The 19,391-nt window shown below is 50.4% G+C and overlaps 1 protein-coding gene across 2 annotated transcripts in view; it reads left to right on the plus strand.

Moving 5' to 3' along the window:
- The window catches only part of BOC (BOC cell adhesion associated, oncogene regulated), a 55,477-nt gene that overhangs the window by 18,946 nt on the left and 17,140 nt on the right, over positions 1-19,391 (plus strand). For both annotated transcript variants that reach the window (XM_050332138.1, XM_050332137.1), the window contains exons 2-3: positions 13,180-13,352; positions 13,720-13,998. In XM_050332138.1, coding sequence (XP_050188095.1) covers positions 13,268-13,352; positions 13,720-13,998 — 364 coding nt within the window. In that variant the 5' untranslated portion in view covers positions 13,180-13,267. The remainder of the gene's footprint in view (positions 1-13,179; positions 13,353-13,719; positions 13,999-19,391) is intronic.

Below are 19,391 nucleotides of genomic sequence, written 5' to 3' on the forward strand. Positions count from 1 at the left end.
GCTGTAGGGCTGTCTCTCCCCTCCACATCCATGCAGGGCACAAGAATAGCACCCATACGTAGAGACCTTCCTTCAGGCATGTGCCAGGGTTTTGTAACGGAGTCACGCTCTCCCGTTGAGGCCAGGGCACCCCTAGTCCCCACTCTACCCCCCTTTCTTCCCTTCCCTCTTCTTCCATGTGCTTTGATTCCTTCTGCAAACAGTGTATGCCAAATCCAACTTCACAGCTGGCTCTGCTCCACGTGTTTGTTTTCTATGCCTGCGCGGCGCTCGCCAGCTCCGCTTGCGCCACGGCTCAGAGGTGGAGGCGGCGGGGGGAGAGCAGGGGTGGTAGGGAGGGAAACAGGAGCAGGCTGCTGCTTGCCAAGCCCTTATTTGTTTAAAGCTTAAGCCTGTTTGAGAGAGCCTTTTTGGAGTGAGGGGTAAGTGGCAGGGGTGGGATGCTGGGGAATGGAGAAAGTAAACTGTGCGTCAAGGAAAGCAAACTTTACAGCTGGAATTGCTGCTGATGCTTGTTGTGTGAAAGGCCTGGGGAGGTGCCTTTGGCTCTGTGCTCCTGCTTTTAACGTGGGTACGAGTGCGAATGGGCAAGGGTGAGAAGTGGGGAGCCAGGGGCAGGTCTGTGCTGTGGCCAGTCGTCACGGGCTGTGATAGTTCGGACTTGGCTCTTTGCCAAATGTCCGAAAGTCACGGCAGTAGTCCCCCCTCCTTTCTCTTTTCCCTTCTTCCCTTAGGGTAAAGCAAAAAAAACTATAAAGATTAAAGAACTTAAAGTCAAGCTACTTATATAAAAATATATATATTTACGTATATTACAGTTATATACAGTTAAGATGCTATGTACATAATAAAAGGGAATCCAAACATCCCCCGAAGGGATAGGGAAAGGGGAAAAAGGGACAAAAGGGGACAAAAAGGGACACCGAATAGGTATGCACGATTAAACTCAAGAACTATACTAATAACTAGCAAAACAGATCTCACCACGTCCCTTAGAAAAGCAGGATTGGCAGACACGGCCAGCGCTCTCCGAACTTTCATGTGGCAGGACAGTGGACGCTGCAGGCCTCAGCCTTAGATAATTGAGACCAACGCAAGGACCCACTGCTCCTGAGCCTCGCTGGAAGAGAAGAGAGCAAGGTCTTTAATCTCCAACTTATTTATACTCTGGTTTACGTAAAAATCGTATGGAATACTGGGTACATGGGCACTTCTTTGGTTACAAACTGGTCACCAGGAAGGCCTAGACCAAAACCATCACACGGGTGCTGCTGTTTGGCCAGCACTGGCCATGGCACTTGCCAGTGTGTCCTAATGTCTGGCTGAGGCATGGGCAGGTGAGTCTCCCTTTTTCAGGCCCTGAGGCATCAGTGTTTTGCCACCTTTTTGTCATGGAGCATCATCTCGTTGACAGGGAGAAACCATATGCTGGCCCTGCCCATCTGTCTCTGCAGGGTAACGTGAGGTCTTGCTCCATCTCCTGCCGCGTTTGGCTCACAGTCCTCAACACGGCCATTGTTTTTGGAGAGGTATATTTATTGTTGGGGTGACAAATGAGGCAAATCACATGCAGACATAATCTTTAAAAAACCCAGACGATGCTACCCTGTCCATACCTGGGACAGGGGAAATCTATCACCCATCCCAAGACCCTACGGTGAGTGCCTCCCCCATCATTTTTCACCTCTGTGTGGTTTTGGAGCAGCGTGGCAGCTGCTGGTCATGGCACAAATGTGGGCTGTGGCTCAGCCCATCTGGGTTCTGGCACTCGGTGCTGAGTACCCACACCCCACCTGGGTGTTTGGCACCAGACGGAACCTTTTCTGTGGGCAGTCATTTCTGTCCCTTTGTTTTGCTAGCCTTGAGCTTCCTCTTATGTTTTTTTGAGTAGTGACATGTCTTGCAGGAGAAATTTGTCCCATCAGAGAGTTCTAGAGGCTTTTGACCTGCTCCCATAAACAAAATTATTATTGTTAGTGAAAAGCAGTTAAGTGACAGCTATGGAGAGTAAAAATTTCCATTTATTCGCAAATTTATAAAAGAAATCTTCAAAGGACAAGAAAAATGGGCTTGTGCTCTTTTGCATCCCAGCAACAAGTCATTGCTGAAAGGAGTGCAAACTAGAAGGCAGTTTCTCTTTATGGTGGTGATGGGGATGTCTCTAAAGCCAGCCATCTGGGGATTAAAGTTTGTATTGACGTTACTGGCAAGTACTTTGTCCTGTCTCTTTTGTGTGCTCTTCTGGATTTTGATGTCAGCAGTGTTAAACTAGCCTTGCACTTGTTAATGCAGTTTCTGGGCCTGCTCCCATTGAAGTCATGGCAAAGATCAGGCTGATTTTGGTGGCAGTGGAATCAAGTCCTCTGTTATGATGCAGAGGGTGAATTGTTTTAGCAGGTATTTCTGCTGTGCCACTGGCTTATATTTAAGATAAGCTCGGTCAGTTTTTTACTACAGCTGTTGTAAGCACCCCTGCTCTTCAAATACACACTGGAAAAAAGTTCAAAAGCTAGGAAAACTATCCAGGTCTTTGCTCTGCTCCAACAGGAAAATTTCCCCATAGCAGCTTCCTCCAAGGAAGGTTTAACAGTGTCGCTGGCAGTTTCTGTGGACTTTTCTGGTTTGTGGGGGAGGGGTTGTTGGTGTATTTGTTTCATTCTATTTTGTTTCTGGTTGGACATGGACAAGATTTTTCTATTGTTCCCAGACAAAGATGATTGTGATTTTTTTTTTTTTTTTAATTTGGTACTCAAAAGTAGGCTTATGCTTAAGGATATGAAGACATGGGCTGCTCTCAAAAAGCATCCATAGCTGCTGTCTCTCTGGCTTGTGATCTACTCTGTGAGCAAGAGCATCCAGGTCTCAGTTCAGAGGTAGCTGTAGCTGGCAGACGCACTGAAATGCTCCTTCCTCCCTGAGCACTCCTGCTGTGCTTCATGCAGATGCTGACTGGTGTGTCTGGTATACCATTCCTCCGTGCTGTGGTTTGTGTTATACAGAGAGGGGAGTGTTTCCACTGGTGGTTACCAGCATGAATGGGTGCTGTGATATTTATTGTCTGTCCTGTGCAAGCTTGACCCCATCATGTGACAAACAATAAAACAGAGATGGGTCTTTTCAGGGCAGCTCCATGTCACACCTTTGCCATGATTTGTGGTCCTTCTTCTCGTTCGTGACCATTGGTCCAGCTACATGTAGGATGATTTTAGATAGCCTAGAATTCGGGGTTTATAGAGTTGCTGCCACATCAGTGGCAGAATGGTTGTTCTGGTCAACATGTTGGTGTCCTGTGGTTGGGGAGTGAGAGTTGGCTGGGGGTGTGTGCTCCCCAAAAGCTGCTGGGGGAAGTGACACAGAGCAGAGCTGAGCAAAAACACCTTTGGAGGAGAGCATCCTGCTTTCCCATGGAAAAATGCTGTTTTGCTGGGACCAGAGCACACTGTGGAAGTGCATCTGTTGATTAAGCTTTTGTCTTGGAGCAGCGTGGAGTTTCTGGTGAGAGCAGGAGTGCTTTTCCTGCTATTTTAAGCAAGCCACATTTAAGCAAAGTGGAAGAGTGGCAGCTGGGAGAGAGGTGATAATCCCAGGTGACAGCCCATGCTTGGAGGAAGGCAGGGCAAGGACTTGAACCTGGATGCACACATGGCAGGTGAGCTGTGAAGTTACCTGCTCCTTGCCTGACTAAGCTCTGAAGCAATGGGGACAAATACAACATAAAGAAATTGGCCAAAATCCCAACTTCCCCATTTCTTTGTCTTTCCTGACCCTCTCATCTCAATTTAATTTTCCTACCTTTTCCTTTGTACCACCTTTATTCCCCACTTACCTTTAGTATCTCAGAGGGCTTTTGCCCAGCATCACTTTCCCTGCATCTGCTGGGGCTGCCTTGTCTCTGCCCTCTCCCTGACCCAGAAGGCAATTAGAGTCTCAACATCAGACTTCAAGGTTTGGGGTTTTTTTTTGTTTGAAAAGGATGAGAAGGGAAAAACAAAAGCAGTGCCCTGAGTAATGTAAACTAGCCACAGACACATCTGTGCCTGTTCGATGACAGCTCCTGGTGGGAACTGCTTGTCCCTCCCAGCGCTCTCCTCCACTGCAGTTGCTGACAGGGAGGGGAACAACCTGACGCCCAGCTCCTGTTGATGTGGGATTTGGCATAGTGGAGCCCAGACCAGAGACAGCTGTGTGGCCTGGTGCTCTCCACTCATCCTGTGTGTCCCGCAGCATTCGGCCCCAGCAGAGCCATCCCCTGGGTTTTCCCTGTCCAGGTGCACGCTCTTCCTCATTCCTAACTCTTTGTTACACGCTTTGCCTCTTGGCCCAAATACGAAAAGGCTGTATATAGATAAATTTTGTTACTGCTTGTGTCAAGTGACCCGTGTTACCCAGGGGTATGGTCTGCAGGACATGGGATGGTTCTTACTCCGTGTTTAGTGCAGCAGCTGCCTGCAGCTCTGGCTGAACTGACGCTGATCTCTGGGTTTGCTTGTGATGGGAATGATAAAGTGGGTATTGTTTTTATATGGCAAGAGAGAGGATGCTTCAGGCAAGTAATACTGCACAGTAAATCCCTTGCTTCTAAGACTGAGGGCCTGTTTTCACATCATACTTGTGTCAGGGAGGAACCCCTTTCCTGCTGCCTCCTCTGAAGTGTTTCTCACGGTGAAGATCCAACGTTGTCCCATTGCAAAGCCTCAGATAAGTGAGACTTTGTTGCTGCACCATGAGCTGAGTTTGTAGCAGGTGTGAGCAAACTGAAAACACTCCAGAGTGGGTAATTTGTCGTAAGTATGTGACTACACTGATGTGGTTCTTGAGGGGATCCTGACCCTTTTTGTCTGACACCAACCTTGGCAAGAGAGTAGGTTGAGCTGCACCCCTGTGGGGTCAGGGTCACATAGGACCTTGATACTAGTGATTCTGTTAATCCTATGACATTTGATGATCAAGGCCATGAATACACAGCCTGCACCCCTTGGTAAGTGCTGTAGGTGTACACCCTCTTTGGGATTCTTAGCTCTTTAAATCAGGACCTTAGCTGGGAGTCTGGAGAGCCTACAGGTGGATCAAGGATGAGAAGGATAGGGAGTGCAGAGAAAAAGTAGGTCTAAAACTATGGCAGCTCTCTCAGGTTGGGAGTTAAGTTGAACTGAAAGGTTTTGACCAGAGAGGCATCCTGTCTCAGCCACGGGGGCAGCCTCGGCAACTGCTGCGGGGCCGCTTTCTCCCCTCGCGTGCTTGGGAGAAGGAGACGGAGAGCAGCCAGCAGTTCCGAGCTTGTTGCAGCAACAACATCTGTTTCCTAGGTGCACTTTGTTTCTGAAGAGGCTGTGCAGCATGCTCCATCTGCGCCCTTCTCTTTTTTTTCTTTTTTTTCTTTTTTTTTTTTTTTTTGCTTGTGCCGCGTTCGGCAGACAAGGATGGAGGCTCTTAGGAGAGGCAGGCGCTTCCCGGGAGGACCCTGCGCCAGCCTCTGTGCCAGCACTGGCTGCCGGGCTCTTTGCACCCGAAGCAGTATTGTCAGCATCTTGACAGCTGGCCGGCTGCATGCTTATTAGTTACTACTTTCCTCTTGCCCTCCACCTCTCCTTCGCCTCCCTAACCACCTCCACCCTCTCCCTTTCCCCTTCCCGCTCCTGCCCCGTCGGCTGGCCAGCCCTTTGGGGAGCCCCCCAGCCTCTCCAGATTAGAGCTCTCCAGGGACTTGGTCGTTTTGAAAGGAAGAAAAAAAAAAAAAAAAAAAAAAAAAAAAAAAAAAGGGAGGGGGAGAAGGAGGGGAGGAAAAAAATTTATTAAAAAAAAAAAAAGAGAGAGAGAGAGAAAAGAAAGAGGGGGAACAGAAGAATGAAAACAGACCCAAGGGGCAATAGTCCCTCGAGCCATTTCACTGCATTACAATGAATATGGACTCTATTAAGCTCCGTTCTGCCTGTTAGTGTTTCCCAGGGCAACACAGCTCCCATATGGCAAGCATGCAGCAGATTAGGGTAGGCCTCCGGGCTTCATTGAGGGCCCGAGGCTTGACTGGCAGTTGAACCCCATCCTTCCCCCCCCCTCCTCACACTTGACACTGCCTGTGTTTATCTAAAGCAAAAAGGGCTAGGGTGGGAGAAGGGGGCATTTGGGGGGTTATTGTCCCGGGCAATGGGAGAGGGCAGGGAGAGGGATGGGGGGGTAATGAGGGAGGGAGGTGGGATGGAGGAGAAAGGGGGTGGGGGAGTGCAGCCCCTCATACATATTCAGGAGGGGTCTTGAATGGGCAGAGGAGAAATAAAGCAGATGGAATTCATGTTAAAGAACAGCCACAATCGCCCTCCAAAAACAAGGAGAGAAAAGCAGGCAGCCTTAAAGGAGTGTAGGGAGCAGCGTTTATCCAATTAGCAGGGTTGTCAAATTGAATTTACTCAGAATGGAGGGGGAAGCTGGGGGGGAGAAGGAGGGAAATTAAGTGTCTAGGGCATGGGGGGAGCATGATATTGAAGAAAGGACGTGGGTTTTCTTTCTTTCTTATGCTTTAGCCTTGTCTTTTCAAGGACTGGAGCTGTTTTCAGGGCACGCCAAGGGGCAGCAAAAGCCAGCATGCATAGTCTGTTTTAGCACAGGGCTCCTCTCCTGGTAAGCTGTGGAAAAAGGGAGGCGTATCCTGTGGGACAAGGCCATCCCTGCATCCCTGGCCTGCCTGTATTAGGGCTGTCCCAGGCTGGTGGGTCCAGCCACCCTGGGACCACCATGCTGCAGGCAGTGCCCAAGGCAAGCCCCATTCGTTGCGGTGTCACCACCGAGGTGACACTGTGGAGCCTGTAGTCTGTATGAGGGTGGGATTTCGTCCTTCAAGCAGCTTCACGCTTGCTGGCTGACGAAATGCCGACGTGAAGGGGTTCGGTGGGGCTCAGTGAAGTCAGCCTGATCAGTGCCAGCTGGAAAGTGGCACTCAGTTCAGAGTGACCGTCAGGTGGAGAGGTGCCAGAAACTGCAGGCATTGGTTCTTCAGGGATATGAGCAAAACTCAGGCAATGAGAAGGCTTTGCATCCTGTTGCTAATTCAAAGCCAGCATGTCCATTCCTCTCCCTGGTGATGCTGCAGGCTATTGTAGAAAGGAACTGTTCAGGAAAGTAGCTTTATCTTGAGGAAGACGGAAAAAAGTCACAAAGATTGTTGCATGTTTGGTTTAATTTGGTTTGTTGCCGGTTTGGTTTGCATGAGCAGTTCTGTTCAAGGAAAAAGAGCTGTTCCACCTGGAAGTTTTGTTTATTTTTTAGAGAGGTGTCTATTGCTGCTGAATTCCTCAGAACTTGCTCAAATTAAAACTGTGGCTCTGCTTTAGGGTCACTCAGTGTTCGAGTGGGATTTGCAGGTCTCAGGTGAACTCACTGATTTGCATGGTGGTTGTGCCATGCCAGGTTTTACTGTGGATATTTTCCTTCTCCTGACTATAAGCATGAATTTATCCCAGGCCTTCTCTGTTGTGGCTTCTTGATGGCCTCTGAGCTCACAAGCAGCCAGTAAGAGAGTCTTTTTTTTGCCTAATCACATTAAAAGAGAGAGGAGGGGAACTCCTCATACAGTTAGTCAAGGGCTGTGTTAAAAGAGCTAATACAGTCTCAGTGCTAGAGGGAAAAAGAGGCAAGCTTTTATCCCTGTTTGCACATACTCTGTGCTACCTCCTTGACTTCAAACATGGTGATGTAACACTGGATTCTGCCTCTCTGCCCATTCCTGCTACCAACCGCTTCCTATTGAGGATCCTGCCTCTCCATATGGCATCTGCACCCTCATCCCCATTTGGTGCCCATGCTGTTACATGGAAGGGGGAGCATCTCTCCTGCTGCCAACCTGTCCTTTTCCAAACCCTTTCAGGCGTAATGAGTACAACTTAACAGTGTGAACGTAATACTTTGAAATGGGGATAGGGGGTGGGGAGAAGTTAATTTTGTCCTACGGGATGCTGCTGTCCAGTGGGTTTGGGAAAAGCAGTCAGGGGTGCCCAGATTGCTGTCCATGCTCAGGAATCATGCTGAAACTTTGCAGCTGACCTGCTCAGGTATGTCACCTGGACAGTATTTTTTTAAAACTAGAGGATTATACAGTTCTGTACTATCATTTTTCAGGTGGGATGCAAAAGATATGGGATCCAAGAGTAACTTGCCTGGTGGGAGGGAGGTATCAGTCAGAGAGCTTTTGATTTAAAGCGTGGTGCCAAGGTTGAAGGTTTGATCCCCATATGGGCCATTCACTTAAGAGCTGGACTTGATGAGCTTTGTGAGTCCCTTCCAACTCAGAATATTCTGTGAATCTGATTGCTAGCCCTGCCACTGATTTACTGTATAACCCTGGGCCAGGTTGGCTTTCTCTTCTAGTCCTCAGATTCCCTAATTTGTAAAACAAAAGGGTACTGTGGCTCGTTTATATTTTCTTTTTCAGTGGTTTATACTCTATGGAAAAAAAAATACTGTCTTGTATTAAAAACTAATGATTACAAGTAAAATTGGCACACAGTACTGTGTAAGACATTGCTTTTTCTGAAGAGCTCAAGTCTCAATGTATAAAACAGAGAACTGGGAGTATCATTGTCCCTACTTGACCTGTTGGAAACAGAGACCATCTGCAGTGAATTCTCCAGAGTCACCCAGGGTGTCCCCAGCTGGTAGCTGAACCGAAGTTGCTGCAGCCTTTCGTTTAGTGCAGAGCAGCCCCTTCCCCTTCCTGCTGTTCAGCCCTTGCACGAAGAGGTGCTCGAGGTCCGGCCGCCTGACACGACCCCAAACCACCCCAACGTGCATCAGTGAGTTTTCCGCAGGTCCCAGTCTGCCTCTGCATTCCCGCAGTTGAGCTGGGATGTGTGGTGCGGGGATGCTGCCCCGGAGTCGGGGCAGAGGCTGGTTCCTATTTGGGAGGCTTGTAAATTACAGGCAGTGTGGCAGTAACAAGGGCTGCTTGGCTGGCCCTTGTTAAGCAGGAGGGGGCTTGGGGCTGTGAGCAGCATTTCCTCAGTAAAACCTTCAGTTTCTAATCAGCAAACACCTCTCCTGCTGCTTGTGCTTAATTCAGATCCCTTTTTCTTTTCGAGCTTTGTTGCCCCCCCCCGCACACACGCGCCTTTCTTCCCTTTTATATCTTCACCTCTGGTTTTCCTTTCTTGCTGGGCTGCCTTTGCAGTGCCCTCCATGGCCCAGCGAAGCTGGGGCTGCTCGCAGGGGCCTTGCTGTGCTTAGGTGTGTGGCGGGAAGCCAAGCCGACAGATTTTACACCCCTACCACCCTTCCAGAGCTGATGAAGCTCTCGTTAATTTTGTTCTCTTAATGGCCCCTCCTTTGATTTACTGGTCTGTCTGAAAGGGACTTAGGGCTCCACCGACAGGAAATTGTTACTTTAACCTGGCAGGAAAGAATTTAAAATAAATAAACAAATAATTTTTGTTTTCCCTCCCCCTTGAAGCACTTTAAATTACTTTAACTCTTTCTTTTTCTAGATAGCAATTAAGCAGGAGCTCCTGAGGCCAGTGGTGTCGGTGGCTGCAGAAGTGTCAGCAACTAGGGGCACCTCGCAGGGTACCTGCCCTGGGGAGAGGAGGCAGCAGAGCAGGACACTGTCATGCAGCACCCTGGCAGCTCCCAGTGCAGCCCCCTTCCTAGGACTACCACCTCTGGGAAGTCAGCTGGAGTGCCTGGGGCCTCCTTCACTCCCTACTTCTGCCGCCTGTCCCACTGCAGCCCGCTCTGGTGCCGCTTGCAGGGACACCAGGCAGATCGAAAGCTGCCTGATTAATAAAGTTCCATGCTTTGCACTATTGCAGGCTGCTTAAGGGCAGCATTTTCAAAAGAGGTCAGCTCCCATTTAGGCATCGAAATAAGTTGGTTGCCTATTCAGGAGAGCTCAGCATGTCAAGAACTGAATGCTTTTGAAAATCTGGCTTCAATTGTGGAAGCTGAGAATTTCAAAATCTGGCCCTGGATCCTAATAGTTCTTTTGGAATTGATGTTTTCATTCATTTTCCTCATTATTTTTATGCTAGCTATTTACTTTTTGTACTTCACTCAGCTGTGAAAGAAATGGCCACATGTCCCTATTTAGAGCTTGTACTCTTGCCTGGAGGTTTGGGGAGGTACTATACACTTGTTGCAACACACCTTCTCTCCTCATTCTCTGCTCAATACGGTTCAATCTGCCCAGTGCCGTGGCCAAATTTTTTGAGCTCCCCTTTTTTGTCCCCACCTATTGCTCTTCATCTTTTTACAGACCTGGGAGCAGCCAGTTTAGTCGCTGCATCGATGTGCCTGGGTGGTCCCAGCTCACGAAGGGTCTAGTGCACATTTCTGCTCCTTTGGCTTTGCCCTGCTGGCCAGAAGCTCCGTGCGATGCAGAGCTGCAGGGAGGTCTGGTTGGGAACGTCTTTGCCTACCCCCTCCCTCAGCATGGGCTCCAAGGAGCAACTCTTTTCCGTCCAACATTTTTCCATCCTGCTGCCAAACCCATCCAGATAGGGGGAATGAGTCAGCTCTGTAGGCTTCCAGCACTGAGGAACAGGAGGTTAAGTCCTACCCCAAAATGTTCCTTCTACATCGGTGTAAGGCTTTCTATCTCCAGTAGACATTAGAGTATGAGGTATCTTTAAGCCTAAACTAACTCAAAAGTCTTTTCCAGATGAGTGTAAATAGTGGGACATTAACTTGTGCATCAGCAGTGGTGTCAACAGTGCATGTTCTGGTACAGGCAGACCTAAGGCACTTTTACAGCCAGTCAGTGGTGACTTGCCAAGGTGGCTCTAGTATAATGAAGGGTGCTTTGGTGGCTATCTTAAATGAAGAAATGAACTTGAGTAACTCAGATGCTCTCCAAGTCAGTCACTACAGTATCTTCTACAACAGTGTGTGCTGGTTGGTGGGGGAAATTGTTGAGACTCTTTTCTTAGGTGAGGAAAGTGAATATCAAGAAGGATGAGTGTGTGGGAGGGACGTTCCTGTCCTGTTGCTTTGGCACTGGAGGTTGCCCACAGAGATTTTTCCCATATTATAAGGGCTGTGGTCTGCAGTAGGTAGACGATGAGCCTACCTGTTTTGTGGGTGCCTTCAGAATATGCCCATCGTCTGAGCTCTGTCCATACTCCTGGATGCCTGGAAGCCATGTCAGGCCATGCCAAGCTTGACCTAATTTACCCTGCCTCTCAGCAGGGCTTGTCATCTTGGCCTCACAGCCATGCTAACCAGGACTGTGTGACTCCCAGGAAAGAGCTGCCTTGCATGGAGCCCACTGGGCTGGCCAGCCAGCTGAGCTCACATGGGCCAGCAAAGTGCCATGTAAAGATGCCCTTTGTGGCGTTTGCAAAGCTCCAGGGGCAGGTCACTTTACTTGGTGTTGCTTCCTTTTGAAATCTCCAGCTCGGGGAGGCTTTTCTTTTTCTTCTATCTTCTCAACTTTATAGGAATGTCTCCTCCATGACTTCTACCCCAGGCAGTGCTCTGGGGCATGGTGGGGACAAAGGGGACAGCTTGTGAGGCTGCCAGAGGGACAGCCCAGTTTGCAGGGATGCCTGTGCCTGCAAGCCAGCTAGCTGGATTCTTGCTATCACAACATGGACCTCAGCATGGTTGGCCATGGACATTGCCCCGTACTGCACTCTTGCACCTTTGCTATAACCAGAGGCCAAGCAAAGTCATTTGAGAGTAGCTCACATTTCCCCAAATGCTGTAATTCCTTGCTAGGAGTAATCAGCCTGGCCTTGAACAACTCGCCAAGCATCTTGAGGGAGTCTGGGTCAGTCCTTACTACAGGAGTTAGGAGGTTTAATTTGGGAGGTTATGCTGGAAGGGACTTGTCTCCTCCCTTTAATGAGATGGTTGTGGAAAGGGCATGTTCAGACAGTTGATGGCTGAAGCAGCGGTAAAAGTAGGGAATACTGTTCTGCAGAGTCCAGGTGTTCGTGAGGATGGTGATTGCAGCTAATGAGCTCATTGTGTATCTGCAGGGGGAGCAGGCAATATAACTGCTGCTTGGGCTGGCTGCCATAGTGCTTTGGTCTTGGGCTTCTCCCTGTAGATATGCCATAGGAGCAATTCTGCAATGCCTTTGAGACTTGCAGGTCACCTTAGCGCTGCAACTTGAGGGAGCTCAAAATCCTGTAACTGAATTACAATGTCTGTAGAGGGAAGTCTCCTCTTGACTTCAGTCCATGGCCTTTGGTTAAAGCTGAATTCAGTCTGACATCTGAGGTGTCTCTTGGTTCAGCCGCTAAGGTCTTTAATTCCCCTGACCTGGCTTAACTGCCTTAGCGTGAGTTTATGAGTCTTTCCAAAGCAGGTGCTGCAGTGTGCAGCTCTTCACATCAACCTGGGTTGTGACAAGTGGCCTTGCACTTCTAGTTTTTTAGAGGTAGTTGATGCTTTCAGGTATGAACCTAGTGGTTTGTCCAGACAGGGTAGTTCTACTCAAAATAGGCAGTGTATTTCAGGCAGAACAGTTAATCTGAAATCTTTTCATAGATTGAGCCTCTTTGTTTAGAATAAAGATGTATTTTGCCGAATTAGTGTAATCTATCCCCAGCTTACTGCATTGAATTTAAACAAATTTAGAACTGGGCATTTCTTTATCCTGAAGAAAAAGTGTCCCCTTCACTTCAGAATAATCCCTTTCAGAGATCCCCTGAAAATCTTTTGTATCTCCTAAGGGGTTCCATCTGGATTGAAACATAGGTATGCTCAGTAGCTACATGGCCAGTGCCTCAGGAAGAGAATGTAAAACTGCAGGATCAACTCTGTTTTCATGTGGCTTGGGACTTGTACTACTCATTTACATTTGTGTTCAAGATAGAATATATTCCAGACACAGCCAAGAAGTGGCAGCAACACTTACTGAATATCTTCAGTGACACTTTGTTGGATTGCGTTTTTCTCCTGAAAATTGCCTCTCATTGACTGTGCCAAGTTGGAAATGGGGAAGGAGAGTGTGTGTCTGTGTACACACATGTACCAAGGGCTGAGGGTGGGATGTCTTGGGAGACTCACAACCATGCCTCGGGGAGAGGCTGGAGAAGATGAGTGCTTGCATCAGTGTCTGTAGCTTCCTCGGACCACTGGCTCAGTGAATCTGTGGCATTTTAGGGATGTTGGTAGAGAAGCCAGGCGGGGCTGGAAAGCAGAGGGAATTCTGAGGGTTTCATCTATGGTATCTCTTGTCATCCACAGGAATCTGCTGCCGTGCATCCACTGCAGCATCCATCCTGAGGCAGCTTATGGGACCCTTCCCTGGGCACCCCAGGTCACACTGCATGGGATGGCAATGACACGTGGAAAGAAGAGGCCCATGTCCCCCATCCCTTGCCTCATGCTTGCAACCGCTACCTGTTTCGCCAGACTGAGTGAGTTCCTGTTCTCACCTGTTTGTTCCATTTTATTTTGCCTTGTTGCTGTTTAGTGTAGCCATGCTTCAAGCACAAAGTGGTTTCCTCTCTCCACTACTTCCTCTGTAGCCTTGGCCAAAGATCAAACACTCCTCTAGAGGAGGAGATACATTTGGAGATACACTGTCTGGCAATGGCAAGAAGAAATGGGACTGATGTGCATCTTCAAGCACTAGGGTGGGTGTGTGGGGAGCTAAGGTGAAGGTGCAGCACAAGCAGAAGTGATGGGGAATGCAAAATGTACAGCACTGCAGCTTTTTCCTCTGTCCTTTCTTTTCCTGAGTCTCACAGAGCTTTCTTATTCCCATTTTTTCCCTCTGTGCAGGTGAATCTCTACAAGTCACAGTGCAGCCTGCTTCCATTGTCCAAAAACTTGGGGGTCCAGTCAGCCTGGGGTGTGTGGTGGACCCCCCCAGAGTGAACCTCACGTGGAGACTGAACGGGAGGGAGCTGGCTGGATCGGATGAGGTGCTGGGTATCCACGTGGAGCGAGGGAAACTCGTCATCATGGCTCTCAACAACCACACTGTGGGGCGGTACCAGTGCATTGCTCGTGTGCCCGAGGGAGTCATTGCCAGTGTCCCTGCAGTGGTCACATTAGCCAGTGAGTAGCTTTAGTCCTCTGCCATCTCCTGCTTTGCTTGGGCCATCCCTCATGCTTCCTTGGAGGTTCATCCGTACTGGCATGTTCACACTGGCATCAAGGGAGGGCTCCTTTGGCTTAGGGAATTTTGTAGCATTTTTGATCATGGACTGACTGTCATGTTGTGGCCCAGCCTTGACTCAAGAAGTTCTCCTCCTGTGGGGTAGGCTGCAGACCTGTCCTGCAGTGACAAGTTTTTGCAAGAGCAGGAAATACCTGAGCTGTGGGGTTTGTGTGTGTGATTGGTTTCCTGAGTGTCATGCTACCTCCTCTGGTAGCTGACTTCTTGACTGAGTTTACAGATAGTACCTGCTGGTGCTGATGGCCAAACTGCTGCCTGGGCTGCTGTGGGACTGCTGCTGGTGCAGGGAGAGTGTGTGCTAACTTTTACTGCCTTCCTGAGACACAGCTCTGAGTGAGGGACTCACTTCTATGCCTGAACTTACTTGCTCCTCACTGCTGCCCCCTGGCACTGGTGACAGACCAAGACCTATGCGTGGGAGGGGTTGTCTCAGAGTGGGCAACTTTTCTTACAAGCACCTGGTTTTGGCCAGATGTTGTGCTCAAATGTGAGAAAGTGCTATATTTGGAGGCATCTGAGAAAGAGCAGTGGAGAGCCAAACCTTCTCAGAAACCCATACAGTTTTTGGTGTGTGTGCAGAGGAGACTGACATCCCCTGGCAGTGACAGCCCCTGAGTGTGGAAAGGGCTTCATCTTCTGGACAAGAGGGAGTTTGGGGCTGTCTTAAGAAAATGAAGAAGTGAAGATGTTTGTGCGAAGTGGGAGCTGGCTTTGCTTTAAAGCCAAGAGCTATTGGCTTGTCACTGATACATTAATCAGGAGTGAAATGTTTAGGCCAGGCTGGGTGGGAGGAGGAGGCCAGGGAAAGCGAGGAGAGAGTTGCTGAACTCTGAGGCGGAGTGGGAGGGGGTTGTCACGGGGCCGAATCTGTCGGGGGATTTGGCCTGAGCCCCATGCCGAGATTAAGTTTCGTAGAACACATTCCACAGCAGAAAGGGGGCTGTGTGTGCTGGTGGCCTTTTAGAGGGAAGGAGAGGAGGGGAGAGGTGGATGGGATTACCAAGGGCATGGTTTGCATTTAGGAGAGCAGGGTGTGCACAGCTCCTCAGCCTGATCAGTTCCTTCTTAGGAACTTTACTGTCACCCCAACCCACCACCACTATCTCTGTCTCCTGGGACAAAATATGTCTGATCTGTCTGGTTTGATCAGCGTCAGTGGTGGATAGGAGACAGGTCCTAGAGCACCACAAGGTCCCACCTTGTCCTTCAGGATTGCAACTGGGGATGTGGGTGCAAAAGAGGAGGACTTGACCATTGCTTTGGTCCCTGCCATGGCAAAGGCACTGCTGCTGAGGGGAGGTCAGGAGCACCATTCAGTGAAGCTCACAAAACTGGAGCCAGAGGTTGAATGATCATGCAACTAACGGAGCACTGCTGTGCTGTCCCACATCGCTCCATTTTCCTCAAGGGGAGCTGGGAATGGCAGGGGCCGTATCCCATGCACCCAGACAGCCTTGGGCAATAGAGAGCCCCCAGGTGGGTAGACTTGGCAGTCAGTGAGTGAAGAGAGAGAGTGGACATCCCAGGAAAGCCATGGGACTGAAGGTGTAGGAGGGAAACCTTCTGGAGGGGCTCAAATAACCGGTTTCATGTTCATGAGCTGCAGGTTGCTTGCAACAGTGGCTTTGCAGTCGTCTGAAATAAGAGGGAGCATGGATTGCTGGTGGGACTGAGTTGGAAAGCTGTGGCAGCAGATGTGTCACGGGCTCTTACTCCTCGTCCAGACCTCCTCTACAGGACCTTGTTTGGAGCTGAGTCAGGGCCAACCATGGTCCTGAAGTGAGAGGGAAGCCCCTGGCAGGTTGGCACTGCAGTTGATACTTCTCTTCTAGATCAACTTCTGGACTGCAAGAAAACTCTTTGAAAAGTCTTAGCTCCATCCAAAAATTATTTTAGGGTGGCAGGGGGAGAGTGAAACTGGAATGTGAATTAAAGCTCTGGCTTTGGGGGTGGGAGGGTGAGGATGGAAATATTTTCAAGGTTTAGGTTTATTTTGGAAGATGACCTGGAGTAGTTGGAAAAAGTGACTTCCTAGGTTTGAAGGGGTGTAGATAACTTCATCTGGCCAACTTCTAGGCAATTTCCACTCCTTTCTCTTCACCTCCTTTGGAGGAAACACTCCCGAGTGCCCCAGGCTGTGTGTGCCCAGTCCCTTGGGGTCTCCCTGTGCTTTGCTGACAGTCAGTGAGCAGATAACCATCGCTGCAGTGCTGGCAGCCACAGCCTAGCCCCGGGACTGATACCTCCTTCTCCCATCTGTGGCACAGTGAAGCCACGTCCATCTCTGTCCTCCCTGGCTCAGAGAGCTGCTTGAAACTAACACTTAATTCCTCCAGCAGAGATAAAACAGCTATTGTATAGCTGAGGGGTGGAGGGAGGAGAGATTTGCAGAAAGGGCAAGATTTTGTAAAGTAACAAAAGGACCAGCACTTCGGGCATTACTTGGACACTTTTGGGTCCAGTCAGAGCTGACCTGGTGCTCTACACTCAGACTTGGCAGCCTGGGGCATATTGGTGCAGATACACACCTTCTGATCACTGCTGGCCTAACTGTGGTGGGCTCCAGTCTGATTCTAGGTAGCAAAGTGCCTGATTCTAGGTAGCAAAGCAGCCATCACGCCAGAAGCCCTGCCCCAGCACCTCTCCTGGGTAGAGGAGTAAAAAGTACGGCTGCAGTGGGCTCTGGTGGGACCAGATAAATCCACAGGGACACAAATGTGCTGCAGTGAGGCTGGTTCTGTGACAGCAAAAGGCTTGGAAAGGGTCAGGAGCTCTCGGTGGAGCTCACAGAGCAACTGAAGTGCAGGGCTGGAGCCAAGCTAGTGAGTAGAGGTGGCAAGAGCTGTGTAACTCCCAGCATTCAGTTGTATGCATGGAAAATGAGTGCAGCAAACACAACAGCAAGCCTGACCTGGATAGATGTGACATTTAAAAACAAAACAAGAAAATAGATGAGGGGTGCAGCAAAGAAATTCCACCTGCTCTGGTGTATCCCCTGTGGCCAGGGACATGGGAGTGCAGGGCACCTGTGTTCCCAGGGATGCTGTGGAACAAGGGAGGCTCATTACCCTGTGGCCCTCCATCGGTGCCACTGGCAAGGTCAGTCCTCAGCTTTCTGGCAGCACATGTGGGAAGCTGGGCCTCAGTGCACGGAGCTCATGGGCAGTGACCCTGCACCAGGTCGGGCTGGGCATCCCCCAGGAATTTGCAGCTGCTTTCTGAAGACAGCCCCATTCATTTTCCTCCGCCTGGGCCTCTCCTCTGATACTCCCCAGAGGCAATAGCAAGAGGGAGGGAGGGAAGGGGGTAGCTGCCTGTTGGAAAAGCATTTGCTGAGCAGGCACGGGGGCTCTGGCCCCAGGGGCAGAGGTGGTGTGAGGAGGGGAGAGAAGGAAAACACAGGTGGTGTTTCATGAGCCAGCAGAACTGGGACATGAGGACTATGAGGTGTGCCCAGGGTGGAATAGTGGAGCTGAGGCAGTGGTGGGATGTGCTGGTGGGGGTGTGAGTAGGAGTCGGGGGGGCTGTTCCTGTCCTGGCAGGGTGGGAAGAATCTGGTGGTGACAGCACCAGTGCCCAGGCTCCTGCAGTACTGGCTGGATGGGGGAGAGAACCAGGCTGCTCTGACAGGCAAGGGAATTAATGAAAGGTGCCTGCCCCCATGCTGGGGAACCCCATCCCTGCCTATTCCCCTTTTTGGGCTCCCTCCTTTCTCTCTTTCTCCCTTCCCTACAGCAGGGAGGGCTTTTACCTTGAGGGCCGTCATTTTATTTACTACTACTTCTTCTCCGAAGTTATTTATGGTCTCCCATTCATTTAATCCGGTCTGTCTCGCCTGCCTCGTTGCTTGGCCCCCAGCCCTGGGATTCAGCTGGTTTCCCTCCCCGATGACAGCGGCACAGCCAGCTGCAGGGCTAACCCTCCCTGTGCCCCAGCTCGCCCCATCACGCCTCGGACCCGGGTGCAGATGAACACGAGCAGTGGCCTTTGGTTGCACCCCCTCCTAAACAAAAAAAGGGAAAAACGGGAAAAAAATAAGCCCTGTTATCCCAGCACAGCTGGGATTGGCAGTGGTCTGTCTGTCCGCAGCACCTCCCGGATGGTGGCTGGTGGATGAGGACTTGCTGCTTCACTGTGGTCAGGCGTGTCTTTTAAGGACAAGGACGTGGGCTGGCGCGCTGGGTGCTGCCATATGAGAAGGAAAACCCAACCAGGGACAGGGGATGTGGTTTCTCCCAGCTACAGTGGATGTTGGGCTGGGGATACAAATTGCATGTTAGATGTGGGGCATGGCTGCTGCCAGCTGGGCAGCCAAAGGGGCGAGCGCTGCTTTGCCCTGGTGCTGAACCTCTCCTCCACTCCCCCTGCCCTGCACTGCCTGCTGGGGAGAACAACTCAGGAGCAGCATGTTTGAAGCCCCCAGAACAAAGCTGGCTGTCCTGGCCTGGCATGCCACCCTCTGTTTTGCTGTGCCAGATGCAGCAGGGTGTGTGAGGGGGAGCTCATCCCATGCACAGAAGGGGACAGGGTTGCTCCTGACCACCCCTCACCAGCCCTGGCTGACCCACTGGCATTAACAGATGGCTTTATGTGCCCATAACAGCAGGGAGCAGGGTGGTTGAGGCCGCCTATGGCCAAAATCCACTGGCAAACAAATGAGTTTTGTTCTCTGTGGGGGAGCAGGAATTTAGGGGAGTAGTTTGGCAGGAAGTTCATACACTTGCGTCTTGGAAAGTGGATTGTCCTGGTGCCCACCTGATGTTTTTCCCCTCTCCCCTGCCAGTTTTTCTCTCTCTCTCCAGAGGCACCTGGTTCTTGCTCCTGCAGCCACCTCAGATCCCTTTCCTCTGTTCTTTCCCCCTCTGTTCCCAGTTTCACCCCTCGTCTCCCAGGGCTGGGCTGAGGGAAAGCCAGGAAGAGCTGGAGGCCCTGCTCCCCACCATGGGGCTGCAGCACTCCCAGCTGTGAGAGAGGTGGGCTGAGCTGCCGTCTGGGGGGGCTGCACGTGAGGGGTCCCCATGTCTGCCCAGCCTAGAGTCATTCTGGGGGTCCCCTGGCACAGGGTCATCATTTTCCATCTCCAAGATGGCTCCGCCTGGCAGGACCACGGGTCTGCTCTTCCTCTGGGCTCCTGGGCCCCTTCTTCTCTTTGGGGTCTATGTGTGCATGTACACGTGCATATGTGTGTGTGTGGAGATCCCTGCCAGCAGTACTGGAGCCTATGCCTTGGCTCCAAAATCTTAATTTGGCTGTGATGAATCCAGACCACCAA

This window comes from Myiozetetes cayanensis, unplaced genomic scaffold (assembly GCF_022539395.1).
Source record: "Myiozetetes cayanensis isolate MyiCay16 unplaced genomic scaffold, myiCay2020 scf5-8, whole genome shotgun sequence".
In the NCBI taxonomy this organism is placed as follows: domain Eukaryota; kingdom Metazoa; phylum Chordata; class Aves; order Passeriformes; family Tyrannidae; genus Myiozetetes; species Myiozetetes cayanensis.